The 27,406-nt window shown below is 46.9% G+C and overlaps 1 protein-coding gene across 3 annotated transcripts in view; it reads left to right on the plus strand.

Annotated features, from left to right (window-relative positions):
• Positions 1-27,406, plus strand: part of LOC135921731 (neprilysin-2-like) — a 139,202-nt gene that overhangs the window by 15,928 nt on the left and 95,868 nt on the right. For all 3 annotated transcript variants that reach the window (XM_065456028.1, XM_065456031.1, XM_065456029.1), the window contains exons 4-6: positions 241-478; positions 4,683-4,855; positions 11,944-12,233. In XM_065456028.1, coding sequence (XP_065312100.1) covers positions 241-478; positions 4,683-4,855; positions 11,944-12,233 — 701 coding nt within the window. The remainder of the gene's footprint in view (positions 1-240; positions 479-4,682; positions 4,856-11,943; positions 12,234-27,406) is intronic.

The raw sequence follows: 27,406 nt of genomic DNA on the forward strand, positions 1-27,406 counted from the left end.
GAGCCAGAAACGACACTCACTCTCTGCCGATGGCTACCACGTGTCGTGTTTCGGGCTTGCGCTTCTGGCTGTAAAGTTCACCGCGCTTCTCGCAGCTTGTGGCCACCGAGCGTTGTGCTTTCTTTCCTCTTCGCGATTACGAGCCAGCGTATACGATCACTATCTCTGCATTGTGGTCTTCGTAGGTCGGGGTTCTTTGTCTTCAGAGTTTCTCTTTAACCCTGTGCCGTCTGCCATAAGGTCGGTGCAACCGTGCGACGACTTCGAAGGGTTCGCCTGTGGCCGCCGCGAGCATCCGCCAGCGCTACGCAGCTTCCACACGCGACTGAAGCGCCACTGGCATGTGGTGGACGCGAACCTCATGCTCACAAGGGGACGCAACCAGACGCTGCACTTCGCAGCGTCGCGCAAGGCGACCGCCATGTTGCGAGCCTGTCTCTGGCAAGGCTCCCTCCGTGAACAGCGACTGGGAAGGCAGGTTCGTAAAACATGTTTTTTGCTCTATTTATATATATATATATATATATATATATATATATATACCCGCCGCCGTGGATCGAATCCCGGCCACGGCGGCCGCATTTCGATGGGGGCGAAATGTGAAAACACCCGTGTACGTAGATTTAGGTGCACGTTAAAGAACCCCAGGTGGACGAAATTTGCGGAGTCCTCCACTACGGCGTGCCTCATAATCAGAAAGTGGTTTTGGCACGTAAAACCCCATAATTTAATTATTTATTTATTTATTTATTATACAGCGACATGAAATTCCGGATACTTGTTGGTATGTGACGCATGTAGTTTCTGACACTTCATAAATATATGTAGAGTTATTCAAAAGTTACGATTTAAAGTGGAAACTGATAGAAATATTGCGACGGAACTATTCTGCACGAAAGTGAGAAGCACGCAAAATACAAACGTTGACGATGATAGGTCCTCCTATCGAAACGTTGTCCAGCCTGTTTGAGGTACTTCATCCCTGTTTACAAACTTTATATCACAGTGAGCCATTCCATCTGTCAGCCCCTTTCTTGTTTTTAAACGTTTATAGAGCAATTGCTTACTGCGAAATATTCGTTTGAAGTTCAGAAAACACACATCAATCCAGGTACATGAGCAAGTGTACCACAACGACGACGAAATCATTTTCGGTTATGAGTTCTGCGAGTTCTGCCTACATACATTATTTCACTTTTGGACTGTGATAGCGACGTATCGTAAGACAATTTCTCGTTTTTGTTTACATAGACATGCTCCAGATATATCAGGTATTACAATGTCCTTGCGGCTTCTTAAGACTCACACATTCCTAAAGTGTGACGTTTATCCACATGAAGAATTACCCGGGCTACAATGTCTTCAACTTATTTCTCACCTCAATCATTCATGCTGCTTCCTGTTCTTGCTATACACATACGTCGTATGTCAATAAATCTTGTAAATTCTTCCAGTGGACCACTGTTTATAAATCCGGCGCGCGCGCGCTTGTGCGTGTGTGCGTGACAGTCCGTCATGGTTCGATTTCCGTTATCTGCAGTGCAAGCGCATCACGTTCAGATTTTTCAGTGCAGATCACACTATCGATACACTTTGGCGGCTTGCAACACAGTCTGACAACCTAAGGTAACCTAAGGTAACCTAAGCCTAAGTTGGTGATGTAACTGGTTGTTGTTCATTCCAAACACGAAATTGGCAGTGCGAGAAATGGGCAACTTCCGAACAGCACTTTATCACAACTTCCGATTGGTCGACGTACCTTTCGTCGCAATTTTTGAGGCAAACGGCGGTTGAGTAACGTATTGAAACCCGTGCCTGGTTGAAGTAAAGCTGATGGTGCACAATACGGCTCATTACGAGGCAGAAGTGACACGCAATGCGAGGTGCAAGGCATCACTGCGCCTTTAACACTAAAATCCCGAGTCAACAACTTCTGAACGTTTGTTTCCATTGAATATTTTTATTGTTTTCCGTTTCATGAAAGCTGGACGTACCAACTGGGTCTTGTTTATTTACTATAAAGTCTGGTTCTCAAACCAACCTTTTGGTAAACTTGCCATTAGAGGTTTTGTGAGGCGTGTCAGTAGAGGTAGATATTACCGGATTACTTTTTCTGTGGTACATTCGGCACATCGTAATGAACGGAAATGTTTTCTTTCGTGCATCACCGTATTAAACGTTTTCGGTTAAATGTTCAATGCCGGCTTATCTATCAGCGTTAGTAATTCCATACATTATAAGAATTAGCGAAAGAACTCTAAGGGCGGAAGCAAGCGGACAGAAAGACGTTGGTCTATCATCTGATGTTTTTAAGGCGGGCAAAATACGAAAAGCAGAAGGAAAGCTATCGCTGGACAATCAATGCCATTTGCGTCATTTATTGTGTTTTCGCTGGGAAATCTTATGATGCTCTCAACGCTGAACCAACCACATCCAGGCTTTAAATTTTGTATTTTGTTGCCACCTGATTCAACATTTTATGTTTATTGAAGTGATTTCGACAGCTAAAATCTGACTCCCGAAGATAGCTTCATATTATAGGCATTCGCCAGCTGCTTCGAGTTCTTGTCGTTGTTGCAGGACTTATTCCATTGATGAGAAAGTGATTTCGCCATGTCATCGACTGCTCTGGGCACAATATCTTTTATATGCAGTGCCCGGTTGCCTGCATTAGCACAGCCGGCTAAAAAGGATGCGCTGAAGGAGAGAATGCGTTCCTTCCTAGAAACCATCTGCGTTCGTTACATAATTGGTGTCAATAGACTTAGACGAAACGCCACGGTAATGCGATACAAAGGTATGACGGTGCATGAAACCACGAAGGAATGAGGCAGGTTGACTTCTACGGATATTCAGCGCGGCTGCCTCATATTCTACGTATTGAATGCGCACATCCCTTACTCCTTTCTAGGCTGACGTTATATCCGATATCAGATAACTTACCGTTGTTCTTTATTGCAGTTTAACCCTCAAGATCCTCTTTTATCTTTAGACATCCTTTTACAGCAACATATTTGTATCCCTAATTTGGATCGTTGACTGCCGTGGTATATTTCATGTTGCACTTCCAAAGGGTGTTGTCCCAAAATTTAGTTCCACCATTACTTGTGCTGCGCAGACTTGCCCGACATCAACATCCTCCAATAGGCGGTATAACTGTGTCTCGGACTGGCTGTCTAAGTCTATACTTCCTTCCGCGTCAAAATAATAGAAATAAAAGAGAAAGACGAAAGGGCGAGTATTTAATGGCGCTCTAAATTTAGCATATGAATTTACTTGGCCGTTTCATTGTCACTTAATAAACGAGCGAATCAACGTTATTACTTACTACGGAAAATGGTTCAGAAGCAATAAGCTTAACCACCTTTTTTTAACCATACAAAACAATAACCTTAGCCAAATTTCAGCGATTGCTCATTGCAGTAAGTGTCGGGATGACACTTTAGGTACTGCCAACACGTTTTGCGACTACTTCACATCACTGTGTTTGGGTCATTTTCACCTCATTATGCTGTGCTTCTAACTCGCTGCGGGAGGTTAACAGCGCTGTAATTATGGAACTTGAGCAATAAATACTGTGGCAAGTGTGCTACCATGACAGTTGAAAAACGCTCCAATTTGGGCTTGTGGAGCGTTTAAAGTTTTATTTCTGGAGCGATAGAAAGCCCTCGTTGTTTGTCCCAACTAGCCCGCATTCGCTTCTTCAATCCTTTCTTTTTTACACTTCAGTGGTTTGCAAGGCGTGTCATCAGTTCTCGACCGACTGCCTGCTTTAAACGACCCCATCATAAAATTATTCTTTCCTTTGATTAGAGTATTTGGCCCTGTTTTTAGCTTGCAACTAGCGTTACAACTTGCAACTGTTACACGCTTGCATTGCCGCCGGTAATGTACGCACTTGTTTTGTGTACTGATGGCGGTTGTCTTGCAACGATACCAATACAAGGAGGGCCAAACTGTTTCCTACAAGCTCTTTCTCCTTGTTGAATGGCAGTGCATAATAATTTATGTTTGTGCGATGAAATAAATGTTCACACTCAAACTATACTGCACAGCGTCACCTAAATGTAAACATCTTGGTTAGTGGCACCAGCCCGCTGTCTGCTAAAGGTACGCATTTTTTAATAGCATGTACAGGCTGCTGTGCTCATTTCATAAAGCTCCTTGGAGGTTGCCAGACTTGCTGTTTATTTTTTTGTAATTTGGTAGGATTCAGCGTAAACCCACGTGCACTACTTGAAACGTTCTTCGCACTGTAGATGACGTGTTTTCTGGCCATTGAAGGTGTTATTTTTATCTTCATGTCTGCCTTTCTCCGTCACACACTCTTACGTGCACTTTCGGTTTCTGGATAGCACTCGTTACGTTTTTACAATTATTCCATAATTGATGAAACATAGATATTCTTGGAATAAAGTAATCGGCTTGCATCCCAACAGCAACACAGAAGCAGCGATGATACATTCAGCGTTGCATATTTTTTTCTACTAGATGCCCGCTACGACATAAGAAAGGCTAATAGAATGAATACATTTCCCGCACAACGTTGAAACCTCCTGTGTTGTATAGGTCCCTCGGAGAACATTCCGCCTTCTCAAGGTAACTTATCATCTCACCTACCACATCATGTCGCAACATTTCGAAGACGCCAATAATCTTTCACGAATATACACTCTTCACAGGCCCTGATAGAATTCATGCGAGAACGGGGCTTGTCATGGCCCGAACCGGCAGGTCCTGCTCCTCCGTCCAAGGGCCTCCAAGTGCTGCTGGATCTATCGATCAACTGGGCGGTCGACATATGGTTCCGCTTGACCTTCGTTAGGCATCATAGCGGCAACAAGTTCTACTTCAGGTATCCGGTCTAAAAGTTTATTTTATTTTTTGAGGACCATGCGTACTTCTCATTTCAATATTGTATCATGGCCTACGTCGTCTATTGCAATCAATATTCATTAAAACAAATTAACGCGACACTAATACTGTGCCTAATACTATGCCGTTTGCATCAACTTAACGTATACTTAACTACACTCTAGCGATTGCCAGTGTGACATTTATTCCATCGAATCATGAATACTTTCCGATATCCTATGACGGCCCGAAGAGCCGTCGTAGATATCCTAGGGACGGGCCTTGAGGTGAGAATTGACCGTCGTGGGATTGAACTTCTGATATTTGAATGTCACCACGTGGCATGAAATATTGTGGCGAGTGAAATATCGCGAGTGCTGCCCGAGTTTTAAAAGAGCATGCATGAGCCTTCGAGACATCCAGTGTAGAGGAACGTGCTACGACCAAGGTTTCAGAGGCCATGTTGCAGATACAGACTTGCTATTAGGACGTGTGAAGACGCGAAACAACGGGAATTGCGACAAGGACAGAACATTTTCTTGCCGCATTCGGCCTTATCGTACTTAACTTTGGTTTGCATCTTATTATGCTGCTCTCACACGGGCAAACTAAAGTGCACTTCAGCGCGCTGAGTGTCATTTTGGCGGCGCGCTGCTACACAAGCACGTGTTCTTCCAGGCTGGTGGCAACGGCGATCGTGAGGCAACAGGCGAAGCACATATTGGTTAACTTAGAATTTCGCGCACGAAAACAGTTTGTTATCGTTAGTAACAGCCTTCACAATCAAGTTGTGAACGCTCAACTCGTGTCAATTTTGTACAAACAAGCGATGGCAGTACCAGTCGAAGCGACGCGTTCAGCGTGACGACTGCGCGGCCGTTACCCGACGTGGGCCGTAAACAGCCCGAGAGAGAGAGAGAGAGAGAGAGAGAGAGAGAGAGAGAGAGAGAGAGAGAGAAACAACTTCATTGAGCCGAGCTCGACATCTTTTTAGACGCCGTCGATGGAAGTGGTTCCCTCTTCAAGGCACCCATATGCTTCCCTAGCCGCCTGGCCCCTGGAGATCAGGACGAGCTGGTCTTTCAGGGCGGTGCTGGTAAGCAAAGTCTCCCATCGCTCGGTAAGGGTGGATGAGGGATGGGGTAGAGTAGCGGGGCAGGTAAGAGGTGGGGGGATCGCCTTGATGAAATCGCATACTCCAATGACTTGTTGGAGCGTGCCTAACTGAGTTTTGCAGAACTTACAATCCTCCTCGTACTTTTCCGGGTTCATCTTGTTTTGAAGGTAAGGGTGCCGGAAGGATCCTGCCTATATTTGCCTGTAGATCGCTTGCTGTTCTCTGCTAAGCGATTTGTGAGGATCGGGGTAACGGCGCCACTCCGTCTTATAATGGTTCGTAATGTTTCTGTAACAAAATATGGACTCTGGGCTGGAGGGCAACGAACTTTTCAGTTCGCCCGAGAGATGGAACACTGGGTTGAGGAAGGTGAGCCACAGTCCATATTTAGTTACAGAAACAGCCCGAAAGCGAGAGTACTTTCTTGCTGTTTTTTTCTCTTGCAGTGTGGCAGATACTGTTAGCAGTGTGCACAGGACAGCGCTCTGTCCTGTGCGCTTTACTCGCTTGTCCTGTGTTGCGCTGTTCCTGTTTTTAGTGTAAAGATTATATTACCTTGTCATGTTACGAATTTGGCAAAAATATTATTTTCTGCTTGCAATGTTACTTCACATACTTTTTACTCATTGCAAAGGAGGCTGCATACACCCTTCGCCACCGAACACACCCGCTGGCAATTGCGCTCTGCAGCAAGCTTCACTAAGCGTTCCCGTGTGTCAGCCTGTGAACCACACTAGCGACGCAGCGCGCTCGCTCAAAGTGCACTGAAGTTTGCCCGTGTGACAGGAGTATTAAGAACATGGAAAAAGTTGGCATAGGCACTTTAGCCTACGCTAAAGAGGATGAAGGCGAAAGCCTGCCCGCTCACGAGACATTCACTTGACAGTTTCATTCGAATGACTTGTTACTTCCTATTGCTTGTTTTCTCCCACCAAAGGTCGTGGGTTCGAGTGCCTTAACTTACTCTACCCTAATTAATTGTGCCTTAATTCGCACTAATTAACACCAAAGGCCGCAGGCGCGACTCCCGCCAAACGTCGTGAACTCTGGTGCCATCATCAACTGTATCCTAATTAGGTTCGCCTTAACACCAAAGATGGTGGCTTCGACTCTCGACCTTCACGATGTCAACTGGAATTCAACTTCGAGATACGGCCGGTTCGCCCATATCTCAAAGTTGGGCCGTGGTTGACGATACAATTTGGTTCTTTCGCACACATACATACTCTGTTATGCTGATCCGCCTAAGCACAATGCTCTTGTTTGGCAGACCATGCAGCTGGCGGTTCCAGCGCATACAGTTCAAGTTTATACGCCGAAAATAACATATTAATATTTAAACTGAAAGAAAGAAAAAAAACTTCGTGCACTGTACATAGCGCAATGAAACAGAAATACATACAGAGCATACTGACACAGTTTTATGTACAATGAGAAAAAAACATAAATTGTATCATTTCAGGACAACGTTGAGGTGATTTATGTAAAAACTACAGTTGACGCACATCAGTTTCTAAGACTTGTTAACATTCTTTTTTACTGTTAATACAGTAGAAGCTATCATCAAACTTGTCAAATACAGCTGGTACATAGAAGCTTCTCGTGCACTTACCGTAGTGTGTAAAAACACCCGATTTGACATAGCGCACTCTCTTGTGCAAAGTGACCTCCTTATTCAATGTGGTCTTGTAGTAATGGCGTGTAATTATCGTGGAGCTAAAACGTTCACGGCTGGGCAACACTCCCAGCACGCTCAGTTTATCTTCTATTGTGGCTTATTGCAAATAGGCGCCGTAAGTTACAGTGTTAACTGTTCTGCTTATGACAGAATTTAAAGCTTGAGCCTTATAATCCGAGCAGTTACCGTATAGCGTGATTCGATACGTAAGAAGGGGTTCTACCTATGATTTATAAACACCTAAGATAAAGCGGGGATTTCCCTCTAAAACGGTACATCATGGCAGCCATGGCTCTTGTCTTTTTAACAAGCTGAATAACGTGATGATTCCACGTCAAGTGCTGATGCCAGAAAATACCGAGGTTCTTAATAACTAGTGCCACTGGCAGATAAGCGTATCTACAAGCGTAACAATTCGATTAGTGCAAGAATAATGGTTTTGGAAACGTTTTGGAACTCGCTCTATACGGATTCCTAAAACATACGCGTTTTGTTTGTTGAGGTTACTGGGAATCGAATTCTGTGAGAACCAGTAAACGACGTGGTTGATATCAGCCTGGAAGTTCCTATATCCGTTCCTATATCACAGTTCCTATATCCGTTCCGTTCCTATATCACAGTTACTAGCCTCAAGTACTAGCGCTGTATCATCCGCGTATTAGTCTATAGATGTCAATGCCAGTATATCCCATAACCAGAAAACTCTGAAACATACACGTTAAAAAGTAAAAGATCAAGTGTAGTTCCTTGTAGTATACCAAATTTAATTGAGCTGGAAAAACCTTATATGGCATGAATTTTAACACTCTGGAGCCTATTGGTCAAATAATTAACAAAAAAACTTATTCAACTGACCTCGAAATCCTAGCATTGTTTGATTTTTCTAGTAACAAGGCAGGTCGACCATATCAACTGCATTGTATAAGTCTAAAAAGAGGGCTAGCACAAAGTTATTCTTTCCTATCGCAGCGTGTCGATGGGCGCACTTACGTTTGGTGTTGCGGTTACTGCAGGCAAGCTGTTGCCCGGGGAACAAAATGTGGCTGTAGGGCTACTGGAACATGAGTAACCCGCTCGATGCGAGGTGTTAGGCTTTGGCTGGCTGGCCATGACATACTTGAGTTGGTAATGTGGATCGCACTTGCACGGGTTTTCACACACCCCCAGGTTGAATCTTCGCAGTTTGAATCTTCGCAGTTTGAACTACATCCAATGTAGCTGCGGAATCACGAAGCACTCGGCACTCTTTCCAGTTAACGAGGAGGTGTCGCATGTAAGGCTCGAGAAGGTTCATGTTCTCGTCATTGCTGCATAATGACAAAAACACGACTTTTATTTTTGTTTCTGGACACTGCGCCGAAAAGTGACCCAGCTTCTGGCACGTATAACACACGCGCGCTTGCCTCGTCTCGAACCGCTTTCTGCGTTCGGCTTCGGCTGGCGCCGTCTCCTTACGTTCGGTCGGACTGCTTTCACTCGCATGCGCACTACGTGTGTCCCCGCTTGCTCTCATGGGCGTTAACTTCGGCCTCTCAAACTTGGAGCCAAATTCACCCTTTTGGCCGTCCTTAGCTCCGCCAGCCCAACGCGTCACAAACTCCTCGGCTACCTCAGCGGCTTTAGCCACCGTACTAACGTCTGGCCTATCCAAGACCCAGTACCGCACGTTCTAAGGTGACCGACTATAAAACTGTTCCAGCCTGAAACACGGCAGAACTTTCTCGTGGTCACCAAACGCTTTCTCTTCTTTGAGCCACTCCTGCATGTTTGACATAAGCCTGTAGGCAAACTCTGTATATGACTCACTTCTGTCTTTCTCATTTTCCCGAAACTTCCGACGGAACGCCTCCGCTGACAGCTTGTACTTTTTTAGGAGACTCGATTTCACTTGGTCGAAATCCTCTGCCTCCTGTCTTTTCAAGCGAGCGACTACGTCGGCCGCCTCGTCGGGTAACTAAGTGAGCAAGCGCTGTGGCCACGTTTCCCGAGAGAACCCCTGCTTCTCGCACGTTCGCTCAAAGTTAACCAGGAACGAACCAATGTCCTCTTTACGCTTAAACGGCCGCATCAGGTTAGTCATTTTGAACGATACTCATTCTCCTGCACCGTGTGCCTGACTTCCATTACGAGCGCGTTCCACCTCTACCTCGAGACGCTTTATTTCCAAAGCGTGTTGACGGTCGCGCTCCTCATTCGCTTGTTGCTCTCTCTCTTTCTCTTTTTGTTCTTTACGTTCGCGCTCCTCTTTCTCTTTTTGCTCTTTACGTTCGCGCTGCTGTCTTTTTGCCGTCTCCCTCTCCTCAATGGTCTCAAGGCATTCCGACAGCTCGTCATCCTCAGCTCCTAACTCAAGAATAGCCCTTAGCAGTTCTGGTTTTCTGAGTTTGTCTGAGACATGCAGACCCAACTTTCTTGCAAGCTCCAGCAATTTCGGTTCGCACAACGACTTCCAATCCATGGCTGCTCTGAATGCTGCTTTCTCTACTGCCTACTATTGTCTTGCCGCAAACTAACCCGGCAGCAACGACAACCAAAATTACCAGCTCTGTTTCTGACACTAACAAAAGCCTGGCAAAACTCAGAAGAAGAAAGTCCCGCACTCACCAAACCTCGTAGCCAAGAATTCAGCGCAGTCGTTCCGCTGCAGGCAACCAGTCATCACACAGGGCTCGTTGCACTGCTCCCGGATGGTCGTTGTCCTGCTCAGCATGCAGTCGACCGCATATCTTTGCTGCTGGCCTCCGTTGTCGCGATCTCACCGCTGGCAATCAGTTGTTGCAAATGGGTCGCAAGCCCCAAGGGTAGCGTTGGCCTGGCGGCCTGGGGCACAGCTTGAAGCATCCGAAGGTCCTGGCAAAGGGTGAGTCGACTGCTAACAGAACAACTTGTTTATTCTAGCATCGCAATAGAGCGGCCGGTCAGGTCGACCGAAGTGGAGAAACCGGAGACCACGTTACTCGACTGAATAAATCGAAGCTTCTCTCTTGGCGTACGGGGGCAGCTGCTTTTATAATCTCGGAGTCGAGGGCAAGAAGGAACGGCTCGGATGAGGCGCATGTGACGGCGGCGCACGGACTCGTTGTGACAAGAAGTGACGTATGCGCCGGGCCGGCGCCGGTCAGACCTCCTTGCTTCACCGTTGGGGAGCTCCTCTCCCCGGCTGCCGCGCTTTGACAAGCGTGGGCACCAGCATGCAGACACACACACGCGCACACACGAAGACACCTGGCATTGAAACATGCCTGGACGCGCTTGGCAGGAGGCGTTGCGCCAGCGCTGAACTGGCCAAAATGTCCGTCGCTTCGAACGAAGTTCCAGCGTCCGTTGCATCCGCGCCGGCTATACCGCTCGTCGGAGGCGAAACGTAACAGCAGCTAGGCGTCAGCCATACCCCACTATTGGATACAAGCCATCAGCCGGCCAGCCGGTTGGCGGCCAGCCGCAAGGCTTCCAGTCCGAGCAGAATAATCGCCTCCAGGTGCGTAATACAGCGACGAACGGGAACAGAAGACCTTCACAAAAAAGGGCCTCGCGCGTCAGAACTATGATGACCCAACCTTTTCGCCGAAAGCAGCAGGATCGAAGTAACCACCGAACAAGGCAAGCTGACAGCCTACGTGCTGCTCTGGCGTAGGACTGACTGCCTTGCAAACGATGGCCACTTCAGCAACCGCTTGCGTAGTCCACCTTTCTTGTTTCGCTTCCACTCTTGCTCGCTGTTATGATATTATGATGTACATTCTAATGCAACCGCGTTCCCTCTGACTTCACCAAAAGTTACTCTGGACCATCGCTTCCTTCACCGTGCTGTGGAAGGCGACCCGCCGTTCGGGTGGCACGTGCTTTCTCTGGCTCAGATCTGGAGCTTCTTGGAATCCGATTTGGAGCACCGGTTCGAGCACCCGAATTTCCCACTAGTGACACAGTTGTGCATTCACCATTGGATTAGCTCGACATCTGGAGTCCATTTGGCTTGACAGTACTTTAATGTTTTTGCACCTAGAACGCACCGTATATGTTAGCGTTAACGTTCTGCTCGGTTTCGCTGTCCTCAAAGACTAGTTTTGCGCCACGCAATGTAGTGTATCTTAACGCTAGTGTTGCATCGCGCGCTCACGCAATCATATTGCGCTGTAATAAACTGTGTACTATCGATGTAGCAGTAGCATAAGTAGGCAACATCAATTGTAGGTTCTTGTTCGCGTAATTTGGTCACGCTGAAATGTGGTTTGTTTCTGTCGTAGGAGTATATTGATGTTTACATGTGGTGCGCTGCACTGTCGTCTACGCACAGGGAACCCACCGTTTTTGTGACGGCCATAAAAGAGCTACGCCAGCAGGACGGGCCGGATGGTGGCCGCGAGCGGGTTCGTTCCACGCTACACCAGCTGCGTAACGCCAGCCAAGGGTCCCGCGCCATCGAGCACCAAGAAGAGGACGACGCCCTCGTGGACCGGCTGCTGACGGATGAGGGCGATGTGCTCGAAAGGCTTCAGGAAGCGATGCGAAGTTCGCCGGACGAGGGAAACACCCTCGACAAGCTGCCCCTCAAGCTCATGGTGTCGGTCACAGACGCGTTACCTGGTGAGCGCCTTGGCTGTGGCCAAGTACGCGTATGTGCTCTCAACGCGATAACATTTATAAAGGTGACACTTTCACATGATGTGTACAGCTCGCGCTGTTTCCCTGAATATTTGCAGCACGCAAGCAAGATTTGATGTTTCGTTTTAGGGTTACGCTATCACGGACATTATTGAAGCTTGCTGCGGCAGTGTACGGTTTACTAGATCTGGACGCGCCAGGGGCGCCATAACAGAAAGCTATTCAACTCTCTGTTCAAGGTACGCCGTCAATTGCAGAAATAAGCGCGTGCAAAAATAATACGCCTCCATAAAATGCTGCGGCCCGTCCGCGGGAGCCCAGGACAAGAAGCGTGCCGTGCGCAGCCGGCGGGCGAGGGGAATAGAGGAGGAAAGCGCCCCGACGAGGAGAGTGTCGCTACTTTGCGCGCGTCGGGTTCCATTGCGCGTTCGCAGGCAGCGGCGGGCAGGCGAGAGTTCTCGCGCATCTCTCGAGATGCCGCGGGAGCCCGCGAGAATCCACCTTATGCGATGCATTATGGCGCCATCGTGCGGTGGCCACGAGAAACAATCTGGCAGGCGCTGCTGCGCGCCACGACAACCGCCCCACGCGAGCCTCGCGACCGAAAAAGCAGCGTGTGAGGCAAGACCGAAACAACGTCTACGCGCCGTCATATTTTGTCATCGTCAGCCAGCCATCGAGCCCGCTGGTGAATGCTTTGTACCCGGAGGTTTCTTTAGCGTGACGAACGGCTGGAAGGAGGAGCTTCGGCAACGCTTTACATGCTCCTCCTTGGCCTGAAACTGATGCGCCTGTGGCGTAAAATGAATAAATAATAGAACAGTATGAGTACGCACAAGAACGCATGACTCGAATAGGGCATGAGGTGTAGCTCTTAGAGCGAGTACCTCGTTTCAATACTGCATGTCTTTCTTTATGATGTGCCATGTGCTAGGCGTACATACATACACAGGTATTGAAGAGGCCAACAGAATGACAAGTTGCATACGTCATTTACCCACATAAAGTGTCTGTACATCTGTAAAAAGATCAAAAATGGTCAGAATTACCAAATCCGTGAAACCCCTGTTTGTGGGGCGCCTGTAATGTCCACAGGGCGCTCCGCGGTAGGAACATAACCGTCGACCGCGTACATTTTTTTTTTTTGAAGTGGTGCGTGTACACAAACAGCGTTGGTATTGTCATGTAGTAGTGACGGCAAAGAACACAGTAGCAATACTGTGAATGACGAAACTAACTTTTACTGGCCGAACCTGTGCCCACAAAAGCAAGCTACCCTTAAAGCACAACGAACACAGTGGGCGATCGTTGAAATCTGATTTGCGGGTCAAGTAGAAAGAAATTTAACAAGAGGGGACACTCGGCGAAAACTGGCAAGCGGAAACACGTCACGCCTTGTGTCAACTTCACCCGTTAGTCGACGCGAGCATCGGAAAAAAAAGAAAAGTTAGTGAAATGAATTTACAGACAAGGTTTTATCTTTTTGTAGTCTTTCCCGCTAAAACTAAAAAGCTTTGCGTATAAATGAACTTCGCGAGTCATTTTTCTTGCGTTGCCTAGCAACAAGCACGGCCGCTGGATGTTTTATCCAGCGGCCACGCAACCAACTATCGGCACGCCAGACGCGCGTGCCTACATCATGCGCCAGACATGCCACAGGAGCGAGCGAGGCCAGCTGCGCATGTGAAGCTCGCGTGCTCGACGGCCGGTCTGTTTCGGAGGCAGCCCGTTTCTTCGGGCTCCCGTTGTTGCATTCCGTCTGCGTTTAGGCACGGCACCGCTTCACTACTGGACTACAGCGAGGTGAGAAATTTTATTTGACAGTCTGCGACGCAGTTAAAGCACATTTAGGCTTACAGTACTGCCCAAAACTGAACCTATATAGTCAGGCAGTTATCGAAAAACAGCTCCGCCGTCCAGGCCTAGTTAATTTGAGTTAATTACGCGTACTGGGAGATGTTTTTGGACGCTTTCTATGAGCCCAAGAATTATTACAACTTATTTCTGTAGCTTTTGGGCACGCTCGCCGAACCTGGCTATGTCACGAAAAGCACCTCGGGCGTGGGACGCAGTTTCGCGTGAACTGAATCTTACCGGAGCAAGTTTTGGCGCTTTCTCTGACCCCGGACATTATGGTAAATAATTTTGCTACTTTTTGTGGTGCACTTCCTTCTTGTGGTCGTCTGTTTGCGCTGTTAGCCGCATATGTTTCAGTTGTACCCACCGGGTTGCAATGGTACGAATACAAAATGTTCAGTATTCGAAGTGCTCCGCTCCTGCGTCATGGAGCGGCCGTGCCCGCCGTCTGCCTTCGACGACGTTCCGTGGGACAAAGAGTTCGCGAAAGCGCGCTTCTTTTTTTTTTTTTTAGGGGTGTGAAGACGAGAAGCGATCAAGCACAGTGGTCGCGCACGGCGTATTGGCGCAGTTAGCGAAAAGCAGCTCGGCTGTGTGGCACAGTTAGTTTCGCGTGTACTAAATCTTACTGGGAGAAGTTCGTGACGCATTCTCTGACCCCAAAAATTATTGCAATTCATTGCTTAACTTTTTGGGATACTTTTGAGGCATGCTCACCGCGCCTGGGGTTGTGAAGCTGTTGGCAAGAAAGCAAGCCCGCCGTGGTTAGTTAGTTTTGCGTGTACTGAATTTTACTGGGACAAGTTTGTGACGCTTTTTATGGCCCTGCAAGAACATATACCTTATTTCGGCACTCACGCTTATCGAAAACGCGATGAGCGATTGCCGAGAGTGACAACACGGGAGTGTGTTGCTTGCGCCGGCAAGACGCGTAAAAGATACCGCCGAGGAGCTCAAGAACGTGACATTTCTGTCTTCAGAGCTGCTGAAAACAGGCTTTGCAATCACGAATCCGTCTTGAGTGCGACTGGAAGGTTTTCTGCGAGCGTGTAACAGTGTCTGGCTGAGAGCCTGTGTTGTAGCCACCCCTGTGTACTTGGCGTACCATAGCGTCGACTGACGCCAAGCTGTTTTGGAAACGCACAGTCACCCGTGTATTTGTGCTCTTCAAGTGCAACAAATGATGCCCGAGAACGGAGGCATGCTTGAAAATCGTACGTTTTCTCCAGATATTATGACATTGTTTGTGAGCAGTCTATTTGCTACGAAATGTATGTGCAGTGCTCACGGATTGAAATAGAACATTAGGAGCGCGTGGATAGATGGATGGATGGATGGATGTTATGAGCGTCCCCTTTGAAACGGGGTGGTGGGTTGCGCCACCAAGCTCTTGCTATAGGCCGTCGCTACATGCAGTGCCGCCCGTGGATGCTTATGCAACTAAGGTGCTGCATTGTGGAATAGCACGAGGGGGAGGTTACTACAAAGCAGGATTGCTCCTTCCGGTGGCCACCGAGCCGGCCTGTGGTTTACCACACTGCCCGCGTGGCGCTGCAAGGCTTGCGTGCCTTCATGTGCCGACCGAAATGGTTCGGCGGTGCGCACTGCCCGTTTTGCGGGCAGTGCTCTCGTTACACACGTTTTGGCGGTGCGGCACGCATGCTGTGCAGTTAAGACACAGGATTCAGCTACGAGATAGCGCCGTACGTGCCTTCGTAGACATGATCAACACTTGCACAAAAGAAAAGAAAGTTTATTTCGGCCGTTTTGTAACGACAGAAAAAGAATCAGTCACAGGCCTGCCCTCGTGCAACATTTAAACGAAGTCTCAGTATTTCGTTGGTTCGCCCCTAACAGCGAATACGGCGGCCATTCCGCGTGGCAAGCTTTCGTAGAGGCTATCGGCCAATGAACGCGCTAGCTTCTCCAATTCTTCTCGAACAGCTGCCCACGGGTTGTCCGAAGAACACCTGTGGAGATGCCGACGAGACAGAGCATTCTTTATTTCAGCCCATACATTCTCAATAATATTGATGTCCGCACCTTGCGGAGGCCAGTTCAACACCATCACACACCTGTCTTCCAACAGGCGAGTCACGGGTGCTGCGGTGTGAACTGGGCTCCGGTCGTGCTGGAAGCAAAACAAGCCGTCCTTAAATGGGCCATCCAGGGCGTACGGCATAAGGACGGTGTCGAGAAGTTCTAACTATGCTGCGGCATTAAAGCGGTCGTCCAGGCATACAAGCGGACCCAAGCCGTCTTTGTAAATACACCCCCACACGTTGACGCTACATCGACCGCTGCTTGCAAGACAATGCAGACTGGGGGCGTCGAACCTGGGTGAAGAAAGCGGAAAGAACCGAAGGCATTATTTTACTTCGCTGCGATTGATAACCGCGACGATAGGGGGTCCTGCTCTTGAATGTTGGCAGAATGCACTGCTTTTTGTGACCATTTCTACGAACTGCTTGTGTCCAACGCACGAAACAAGGCGCCGGTGAAAAGTTTTTCGGCGTGCGCTCTCTCCTCGCGGTAGCAGAGTGCACGGAATATGATACGTAGTTTCTAATGAAAACGCATACCTAGCCGCCACATACCATCCATCCTATCTATCATGCACTACGGGAATGTAAAGAAAGACAAACGTTGGCGAATTTTTTTTAGAGAAGCTCTGTAACGCTCGAATTTGTGAAGGAGTCCACTACTCGTGCTTCGTGTCCTCCACACTCGCTGCTGCTGGTCCCATTTTGATGTGAACGTGCTCTAGTCCGTAAAAATGACATTCTGCCACTCTTCCACTGTCCAGGACCGATACTCCTGTGCAAACAAGTCTTTTGATCCTGTTTTCTGAAGAGATGAAGGGCTTAATCGCCGCCACACAACTACGAAGGCCACCCATGTGAAGGCGTTCGCGTACTACTTGTGTGCTGGCTGCGAGCCCCAGGTCGTTTCGTATTTCTTTCACCGTCATCTTCGGGTTTCGTATCGCTGCTTCAACTATACGGTCGTCGTCAGAGTCGGTCGCCACCGTCGGTCGGTGTCCTCTGGGCAGGTTTGTCAAGCGAGCATCCATCCTGAAAATCCGCACAATCCTCACCGACAAGCGGGGGCATCCGGTCATATCGGCGATTTGTTGCTACGTTAAAGCTGCTGCAGACAGCCACAATCTACATCCGTTCCGAGATGGGTAAGCCTGGCATTGCTGCTCGTGTCTGAAACGGAGGCGCGTCTTGCGTACGCCATATATAACTACCTGTGGCTCGGCGTCTGCTGACGTCAGTAGGACCAACAATGCCGCGAGTTATTTCGAGGCTGAAGTAAAGAAGGCAGTTTCTCGTCCGCTACTCCACAGGTGTTCGCACTACATAAGCTAATCTTTTGTGCAGATGTTTATCATATCTACGAAGGAGGCACGTAAGGCGCAATCTCGTAGCTGAATCCCGTGTCTTGCTCGCACAGCATGAGTGCCACATCGCCAAAACAAGCCTGTGGCATGTGGCGTGTTTCGCGTCCAAGCCTAGGGATGGCGCCACCATCGAAACGATGACAGCGCACTGCCGGCAGCGGTAATCGAAACACCAGCTAAGCCTTCATTATGTAAACTTTATTTGCAACGTATCAAACCAGCTCTTACAGAAAAATATTTCTATCTGAAATTATAAATTTTTCGAAACAAATTCAGCTTAAACGCCGAAAATCTTTGACGTGACTTCTCGAATGGTTAACTGCGAGAGAGCAGGCATACTGGACCAGAAGTCGAACAGTCGCGACAGAATTCGCCCTTGTGAAAGCTACGTGTTTCTGCTCAAACAGGAAGCACTGGCTCAAATCAAGTTGCAGTTTATGAATATTGTGAACGAAGTGACGTGACATCTTCAGCTACAAAAGTGGAGGAACTTTAGCAACATACCAGAGTTCGACGGCATTATGTGGTCGGATGTGTTTCTTCATTCAGCGGTTGAGAGCTTGTGTACACCAGAAATTTGTGGCGAGACTGTACGTAGTACTTTTTAGCACATAAACAATTATGCATGTTATACACCAGTATATCTTTGAAACGCTATTCATGTGCTTTTTATTTCATGTAAACATCGATGATGTTATAATAAAGCTGTTTATTGGGAGCAAGTTAGTGTGATTAGCGTCCTGATTTCTCTCGGCCTATGCAGTAGAGCCAACCTTGAAAGGTAAATAAGAATATATACATAATGGGATATACCTGGGCAAAGCAAGCGGGCAGCGCAAAAGCAGACGACGATGTCGGTCGTCTGCTGTGCGGTATTCCTCACAAGCGTCATTGCGCTTTCGATACGCATGTAACTTTCTAAGCAACTAGAAATTATTCAGACGTCACCTGTCATTTTTAAATTTAGATTGGAAGGGAATAATATACAAAACATCATCTATTATTAATAAGTAAACATATTTCTGGTATGAGTGCAACTACCGTTAGAATCCAGGCGGCGCTAGCGTCGCCTGCGAAAATCGGCCCCGTTGGCCCTACGGGAATGTCCCGGGCCTGGCCAAAGCGCGTGTAACGAAAGCGTCGTCTGCTCGCGCAGGTGTGCACCGTCGAGCCGTTTCGGTCGGCACACCAAGGCGCTCAAGCCTTGCAGCGCCACACTGGCAGTGTGTTAAAACACAGGCCGGCTCGTTGGCGACCGGAAGGAGCAGTTATGTTCCGTAGATGTTCTCCCCCTCGCGCTATACCACAACGCAGCACTTTGCTTCCATGAGCAGCCACGAGCGGCGCTGAATGTACCGAATGACCTATTTCAATCCGTGAGTACTGTACAAGTGAATATATCTGTAATCTCGCTCATTCACCACTTACCCACGTTTCGCCTCTACACGCAATCTTCCTATTAGGTCAATATACCAAAATTATACATGCTTGTAATTTAGTTTCTTTTTTTCAGCTGATGGCATCCGGTGTAGCTTCGTACCGCAACGGCTGCTGCTTACCTGGTGCCACAACTTTGGTTGAATGCACAAAAAGCACGGAACGAGCGTTTATATACAGCAAAATAAACATTTTACCATTTCAGAAGACGTGTAGGGTTTTCTTTATGAAATTGCACTGACATAGATTAGGTGGAGGCTTGTAAAGATCGTTCGCAATCATTTTCACTAAATAACAAAACGATTCCGCGCCAAGGCCGCACGTGCTTCAGCAGTAGAAGCGAAAAAAAAATGCCGCGCCGATCAGCGGAGCCGGCCTGGCGTGCACCAACTGGGGTTCAAAATGCGCGGCCCAAAACCAAAACCGGAAGGTGTTAGTACCATCCGCCTGGTGCGCTACAGTAAATTCGACCGCTAGGCTGTATGGGAGTATCCGCTCTTGTTGAAATTGCTTTGTCTTTGGGGCAAGTGCGTCGGCTTTTATACATGAGCCATCGAACATTCGAGAGTAATCGCTCGTGCCCGCGTGTCTTCCAGAAAGTTCTACACCATTCGCGTCGCGCATATATGCAGTTAGATTACGCAAGGTTAGGCGACGACACACAGCGGCTAGAACGACCGATAATATTCGAGAAACTTCCGATACACGTGGGCGTGTCCCGCTCTGAGCGATAACATTTGTTTGATGGTGAAAAGCGGTCACTCGCAAAAAATAAACAAGTGCACGTGTCAGTATGAAATTCCGATGTCTGGGCGACAGCGAAGGCGCCCCTGAAATATGTCAGTTACAGAAGAAGCGCAACTCGACTACAGAAGAAGCTGGACAGGAAAATGAGCCCAGTACATACCGTACTACATCCCGATTCGTTAAACGAACATAAATCTTTCTGCAAGTAAATATTACTTGTTGCCGACAAGAATGACGAAACGACAAGTAGCAACGATTGCGAACCAGCACTATCAGCTACTTCCACAGTGCAGGCGAGCTTGGCTCAGCCGGATAACTACGCCGAGATAGCGAGCATTCGCTGAGCGTTTACAAAGCTGCAAGTGCGCACGGTGTGAAGTTGCGAAATGGCGGCGTTTTAGTGACGGACGCACAGAGGCGATAGAAAAAAAAAATACACTTCACGTTTCACTCAACCAGGTCGCGCGAGCTCGGACATCGTTTCCCTAGCAAAATTTCCCAATAGAAAAGCCAATAGCCTATTGGGTTATTGACATCTATTGGTTTTGTATTTGCCTATTGGAACTATAATTGCCTATTGGAACTTTATTGGGCTATGGGTAATGTATTGGCTTTGTACTTGCCTATTCGATCATTGACACTTATTGGTCACGTGTTTGCCTATTAGAATTAGTCTTGTATAAGTGTGTCGTTGGTGTCCGTCTTCATGCAGAGGGTGTGCAATGTGGCAACACCCCCTAGTATAATAAGCAGAGTGGATGATTGAGGCATATATCTGTACAATATATTCTCCATATCAAAATTATATATGTTTCTTCTGGCCTTTCATGATATCTGCGATCTTACAGGCGGCTATTTTGCCAAGGCAACTTTGTCTTGTTGCATTTTCTTGCACATTGCTGCATCGGCGCTCAAGGTAGTGCCTCAAAAATGCTGAAAATAGGATAGGGCCAAGAAATGAGAAACTGAAGCACTTTCTTTTAATCTATCAAAGCTTAATTTCGATTGCAAAGTATTAGTATAGAAAGTTGGGAGCACAGTGAGAAATTATCTAGGCCTTTATTTCACTGCAAATCTGCACAATGTTGCAACAGATTAACTACAGAAAAAGATTGCATGCATGCACCAGTTATAGCATCTCAAGTGGGATAGAGCATACCTGTCAGAACGTCATATTTTATTGCATCCAAGGGTGGCTTGGGCTCCGTTTTTGTCCTATTTGATGCAGCGCCAGCGGCACTTCTGTTCATGAGGCCTGCAGTCGAAAATATTTGCACGCTGGCCTCACGAACAAAAATGCCATCTTTTGGGCGCTGCATCAAATGTTCATAGATTGACTTCTGCAGCCACACGCCACTACCCAGGAACACCTGAAATGATAAAACAATCGTAGCAATACTGTCACATACCAGCATTTACTACTGCAACGAAAAATTAAACGATGCGATACTATTTTTCTTTAATGCTTTATGTCATTGCAGTCGCTAGATTATGCTGTAATGCAATTACCAGTCAACATAAAAAGCAGCTACTTGTAGACATTTGCATGAAGCGTCTTACAGTTATCAAGTGAAAGAACGTTGGCCTTGGCTAGTGTGTGCAGGCAAACGAAACAACAAAGAAACAGTTATCAAGGGAAAGAACGTTGGCCTTGGCTAGTGCGTGCAGGCAAACGAAACAACAAAGAAAGAAAAAAAAGTAAAGCGAAAAAAAAGCTTGAGATGAGTACACAGGTCTAGCGCTCAGTTATGAATAAACTCGCCCCAAAAGATGTTTTGCTAAGAAACAACAGTTACATGCAGTTAAATATTGGCACCAACTACTGACCTTGTACGATAAGCACATTCTTTGAGCTCTGTTGATTTCTGTAATTACTATTTGATTCCAGCAAAATGCTTTGCTAGGCTAGAAGTGTTCTATCCTATCACCCTTCATTTTTTTTTCTTCTGCTTTCCATCATATCCTTGTTTCATTGTATGGAGCTACACAGCAAACAACACACAATTCTCACCAAAACCAAGGGCAGCAGAATCAAGTACAAGTTATATAAATGACAAGGAAGATCGAGCATGTCAGAGTAAGAAATTGCCTCAATATTTCAGTACTAAAGCACCAAAACAGAGTAAGAGCAGGCCAACTGGCCATTCATCACCAGTACTTTGAAACAAATGAAATTCAAGTGAAGTTTAAAGAGCACAAACCTCGTTCCCAATCGGTGAATAGAGCTTTGTACCTTCCACCTTCTCACTATCAGCACCCTCCCAGCTTGCTTCGGCCTCTGCTGCAGACTGTGGCCTGGTGGGTGATGACTGTTCAATTGTGGGTGCAGCAGGTGACATGCTCTGTTCCCTTAGGGGAAACCTGCACCTGTGGTGGTTTCTTGTGTGCGGAGCATTTCGCAACCACTGTTGTGCAGGAGCCGGGTTGATGCTCCCGAGACAGCATGCGGTTTTCTGTGCAAAGAAACACATGGTGGTACTTAATGGAAAATAACATTCATCATCATAACATTCATCAAATTCATCAATAACATTCAAATAACATTCATCGTTTGTCATCTCTTTCAATATAACTGAAAGATATGACAAACAATAGCCAAATATGCGCTTCTTAGTCGCTAGCAATAAACGTTTACCGTTGCAAATGCAATAAAAACTGCTATAAAATGCAAACCTGTCTTAAATATCTTGCTACAAAATGCTTTTTCAAGCATTTCTACTCGTTTGTTGAGGTTTTCCTTTTCAGTTTTGAGCCGGTCATTTGTCGCTTTCAGCAGGCTATTTTCCTGCTCCACCCTCTTGGCCTCAGCTTTCCAGTCTGGTTCACTATGGCCAGTTGTGGCAAACAGTGCCTCCATTTGCTCCTGCTGAAACGCTGCCTCGGCTTCTCTCTTCTTTGACTTCAACCGCATCGCAGCCTTTTTCATTACCTACATTTAAAACGGCAATAGAGAAATGTGACCAGGTAATATCTACTCTCCTTTACAGGGCAAAAACTTGAATAGAGAATTTGTGAAACAGAAAAAGTACAGCATGAGCATATGCATAGCATTCTGTTATGAAAATATAGTCATTTTCCCAGTAGAAGCAAATTATTTGATACGTCAAGATGTCCTAAAGCTGCTACATGGAGAAAGAAACTGTGGTATCTTTCAGAAAACTCTTTCATCAATGAATTACAATCACTGATATGTTCTTTTCCGGGATGGTCATGTGACTATCATACCGTACGCATGCCACTAAATGTCAACCTAAAGATGGCCTAAAATAAATTAAGCTAGGGCAGTTTGAGGCAATCAGATATACATTATGCACACCGTTGTAATTTTTTAACGATATCACACGATCGTCGACCGTACGGCGTGCAGCGGCCTAGTAGCGGCGAGATAGGTGGGATTGCCACCTTTGTGTGCGGTCGTGCGAGACGAATTGTAGTTCGAACGTATTGTGCTGTGTTCGCTTCAGGCGTGCCCCTCACCACTTGAAGGCCACTGACACGCCGTACGGTTGATGCTCGCGCGATACCATTAAAAAAATGCGAGGGAGATCGCATTCAGTAATGAAATAAACATATAGACATATTAGTTGACCATCATGTGGCTCTTGTAACGATACCTTTAACAATAAGATGGAGAAGCTGCTTGGCACGCACTACAACATATAAATCGTATCGACTAGAGTGTTATTATTAGGTGATAAACACGTTTTTGACGTACAAAAAGAAAAGGTTAGCGTGACTTGAAACAACGCTCACGTGCAAGGTGTGTCCTTGAAAAGTCTATATTTCTGTTGTTTATGCATGCTGACAAGCACAAAAACAAACTCTAATATTATATGTGCACAAATTTCCAACCTCGGCTAAAGAATCGGCGCTTGAAACCGAGGCGTCGCTGGCCTCTCTGTCGTCGGACACAGGAAGTGGAGGGCGGGGGACACGCTTTCCCGGCCTTTCAGCTTCCTCCCTTGTTTCTAATGGGGAAAAAATGAAATCAGACAAATACGAAACATGAGCAAATCCTATGCAACAAACAATCGCAGCACTTAGGCCTTGAAGTACTCTTCTTGTTGCGCGTCTTTCCTGTATACTTGCTGCCATTTTGTTTTGTCGAAATCGAAAACGCTTTTCGGTGTCAAATTCTTAATCAGGTCGACATTGACGACGACCTTCATGTCATCGTCGCGGAAGCGCACAAAAGCAAACATAATTGATGCTTAGTGAAGTATCAAGATACCAGCCTGTGCGTGCAGTGAACGCGTCAGTACACAAAGCGACAGAACTGACGGGGACTCAGTTTAACAGGGCGGCCGGCTGGGCTTGTCTTCGATCGGCCGAGCGTGGATAGCGCGATAGCGGCCGACGATGCGCCGCATGGTGGTCGGCCGCGTTTGCACATTCACATTTTCTCCCACTGTATACTTATAGAACAATTTATATTGCTCAGCGTAAATGGCTTTCAGATGTTCAATATTATAGGAATTTTCTTTTAGTTTGGAACTTGGCTGAGCCACTTTATCCAAGGAAGATGTTGGGAAAAAAAATTCAGATATGCAGTGTTACTACACTGTGCACCGTTGCACTTTTAATGTGGACTCACTGGTTCTTGTAGGTTGTGGTCTGTGGCGCACTTGTGTTTCCTTCCCAAGCACCGTGCCCGACGTGTTTCTGCAAGTTTTCTCTCATACACCACGTGCGTCTCGCCGCCCTCGCTGCATTATCTTCGTTTCAAAGCTATATATCGATGGCTGGCGGTGATCCAGAAGCTGAGTGCTCCGCTCACCCTCGCTTAATGAAGCGGAAACAGCATTTGGAGCCTGGTGAACCTTATGTGGTTCCACGAACAACGCTCCGGTTGCAGGCAAGCGGCTCCAGCACGGTTTGAGCCCCTCAACAGACTCGAAAGGCAGAGCCAGCAGATTGCTGCTCGGCGAGAGATGGTGCACTTATTTCAGAAGAGTGTGATGATTGTCAACATCAGCCAACGCATTGTGCCGACGATGCATGCGTGGAGGAGCGAGCTAGCACGCACAGCACGGACTTTGAAGACTATGGAGTGGCTACGGAGGACGCTGCCTACGGTGCAAGCCTTGAAGACACCCCAAGTGATGAAGACACCGCAAGCAATGTGGAGGACTTCCTGAAGCTGTTTTCTAATAAACGTTTGCCGAACTCCGAGTTAAGTGTTGCCGATGCAATAGTCGTGTTAATGGCATATTCGGCATCATCTGGTTTGAATGAGTGATATGGTGAAGCTTGTTCACGTGATGAACTTTCTACTGGGAGCTCACCTGCTGCCGTCATCGTAGTATTTGCTGCAAAAGGCCTGGAAGAACTGGCAAGGGCAGGTGGTTAGACGCCACTACTTCTGCACATCGTGCAGTACTCCTGCTGCACATCCGACTCGGCGAGATTTCGTTTGCACAAACTGTGACGCTCAGAATTCAGCGCACAATTTCTTTGCATTATTGAACGTAAAAAACAAATTGAAGTTTTGCTTTCAAAGAAGGAATTAGCCGTGGCACTGCTGGATACTCTTCGCAAGAAAAATCGAGGCGGGAGCCCACCACGGAGAAGTTCTGGCGATGCAACTGTATTAACGGACATCACGGATGGTACCTTGTACCAAAAGCACATGGAACGCTTCCAGTGGAGTGATATATCCATCACTTTCAACACTGATGGCACCAAAGTATGCAACTGTAACAAGACAGCCTTGTGGCCCATCCAGTGCGTAATCAATGAGCTACCTGTAGCATTGCGTTGGAGAAATATTTTACTTGGTGGTCTGTGGTTTCGAAAAGGTACCCGGAGATGAGTAAATTTTTAGAAGTTTTTGTGAAGGAGGTGTTTGAGACAGGTTCCATAAAATGGCGATGCGATGAACAAAAGCTTGAGTCAAGGATTGAAGTGATTTGCTGCTGTGTGGATGCACCAGCACGTGCAGCAGTCCTGAACTCAAAGCGGTTAATTAGCTACTTTGGATGCAGCTTTTGCCTACACGAAGGTGAAAGACACAACGGTAAGTCATTGCTACGTTTTTCGTCTATATAAACGTTGCTTACACTGTTTGCCAGAGAAACTAGCAACATTTTTCTTCTCTATAAATGCTGCTAACACTGTATGTTAGAGCAACTAGCAGTGGTTCAGTTTCGGTATATTGGTCATTTAGCGCAAACTCAATTATCTGAATTACGCAGCTAACATCGATTCCCATAGTATTTGTTGTTACTGAGTAGCCTGTTCTCCTTCGTGTGAATTTTATGTCCAAAAAATAAGTATAAATTCTCCGCCGCCTTATATATAGCACAACCAGGGGGTGTAGGTGCTTGGTTGTTCGTGTTTGGACCGCTTCCCCTGCCCGAGGCATGCAAGCTCTCAGTAGCGAGAGTGCAACAAGCCCCCCTCTGCCTCTGAAGGCTACTCTGGACCTACGCCTGCCTTAGCTGTATGCTGTCAATCGTATATACTGCAATCAAACTGATGTTAAGACTGTCATTTTGTGCTGTTCTCTGAATAGTTTTTGTGCTGTTCGCTGAATTTCAGGGTCCATGAAGTATCCAGTGTTGGGAAGTCAAGTGCCAGCTGTACGCACTACAAGTCAGGTCAAGTCGGACGTCCGAGTGGCCCTTTCAACTGGTGAACCTTCACATGGTGTTAAGGACCCACACCACTTGCACAGCTTCCAAAATTCTACTTAGTGTGGGGAGTATGCCCTGATTTTATGCATGCAGTCCTTGAAGGGGTTACCAAACAAATTGTGGAAATTTGTTTAAATCATGTCCAGTCACCAGCATACGTTGGGGAGCGATCAAAGTGTCAAAGAGTGACTGCACGACTGTTGCACCTAAGGCCACCTCAATTTTTTACACGACTGCCACGTACACTGGATGACCGCAGCATGTGGAAGGCTAGTGAATGGAAGTGGTGGCTTTTATTCTATGCAGTTCCATGCCTTGACGGTATACTACAAAAACAGTACCATGAGCACCTGTGCCTCCTTGTCAATGGCATTTTTCTTTTAATGAAGGACAAAATTTCTAAAAATGACCTCAAAGGAGCCATGGATAACCTATCCAAATTCGTTTAGAAGGTTGAAGAGCTGTATGGAAAGTCAGCTATGACATTTAATGTCCATCAGCTGCTCCACCTTCCGCAGAGCGTACGGCAGCTTGCGCCTTTGTGGTCTCATTCAACATTTTTGTTTCAATCTGGAAAGGGCACATTATTAAATTTGATTAGTGATGTGAACGGAGTGCCACTGCAGGTTCTCGAACGTTTTGCAATGCGCCTAAAAGTTTCGCAGCTGCTGCAATCCATGGCTTTTTCTGAGAAGGCACGGACATTGTGCCAAAAAAATGACTGCTCCCTGTGCTTTAGAGAGCCCGCCAGACAAGTCACTAGGCAAAGGCTTGTTTTCAATAGAAATATCAAGTGCAGAGACTGTGTTCATTGAAAAATTGGGCTACTGTCCAAAGAATGTTGTGGAGCACAAGAGGGTACGCCTGAAAGGACAAGTTTTCCATGTGCGTACCTACCAAAGGACAAAAAGAACATGCAACTCGTATTTGAAATCTGAAAATGGCGAGCGCCACATACTGAACAATGTTTTAGTACTGGAAGATGGTACGTGTGTCCTTCTGTGTCGGAAGCTTATATGTCGAAAGTACAAGATAGAGAACCACATGCACATCTGTACTGATGTTTGGGATGA

This window comes from Dermacentor albipictus, chromosome 8 (assembly GCF_038994185.2).
Source record: "Dermacentor albipictus isolate Rhodes 1998 colony chromosome 8, USDA_Dalb.pri_finalv2, whole genome shotgun sequence".
In the NCBI taxonomy this organism is placed as follows: Eukaryota; Metazoa; Arthropoda; class Arachnida; order Ixodida; family Ixodidae; genus Dermacentor; species Dermacentor albipictus.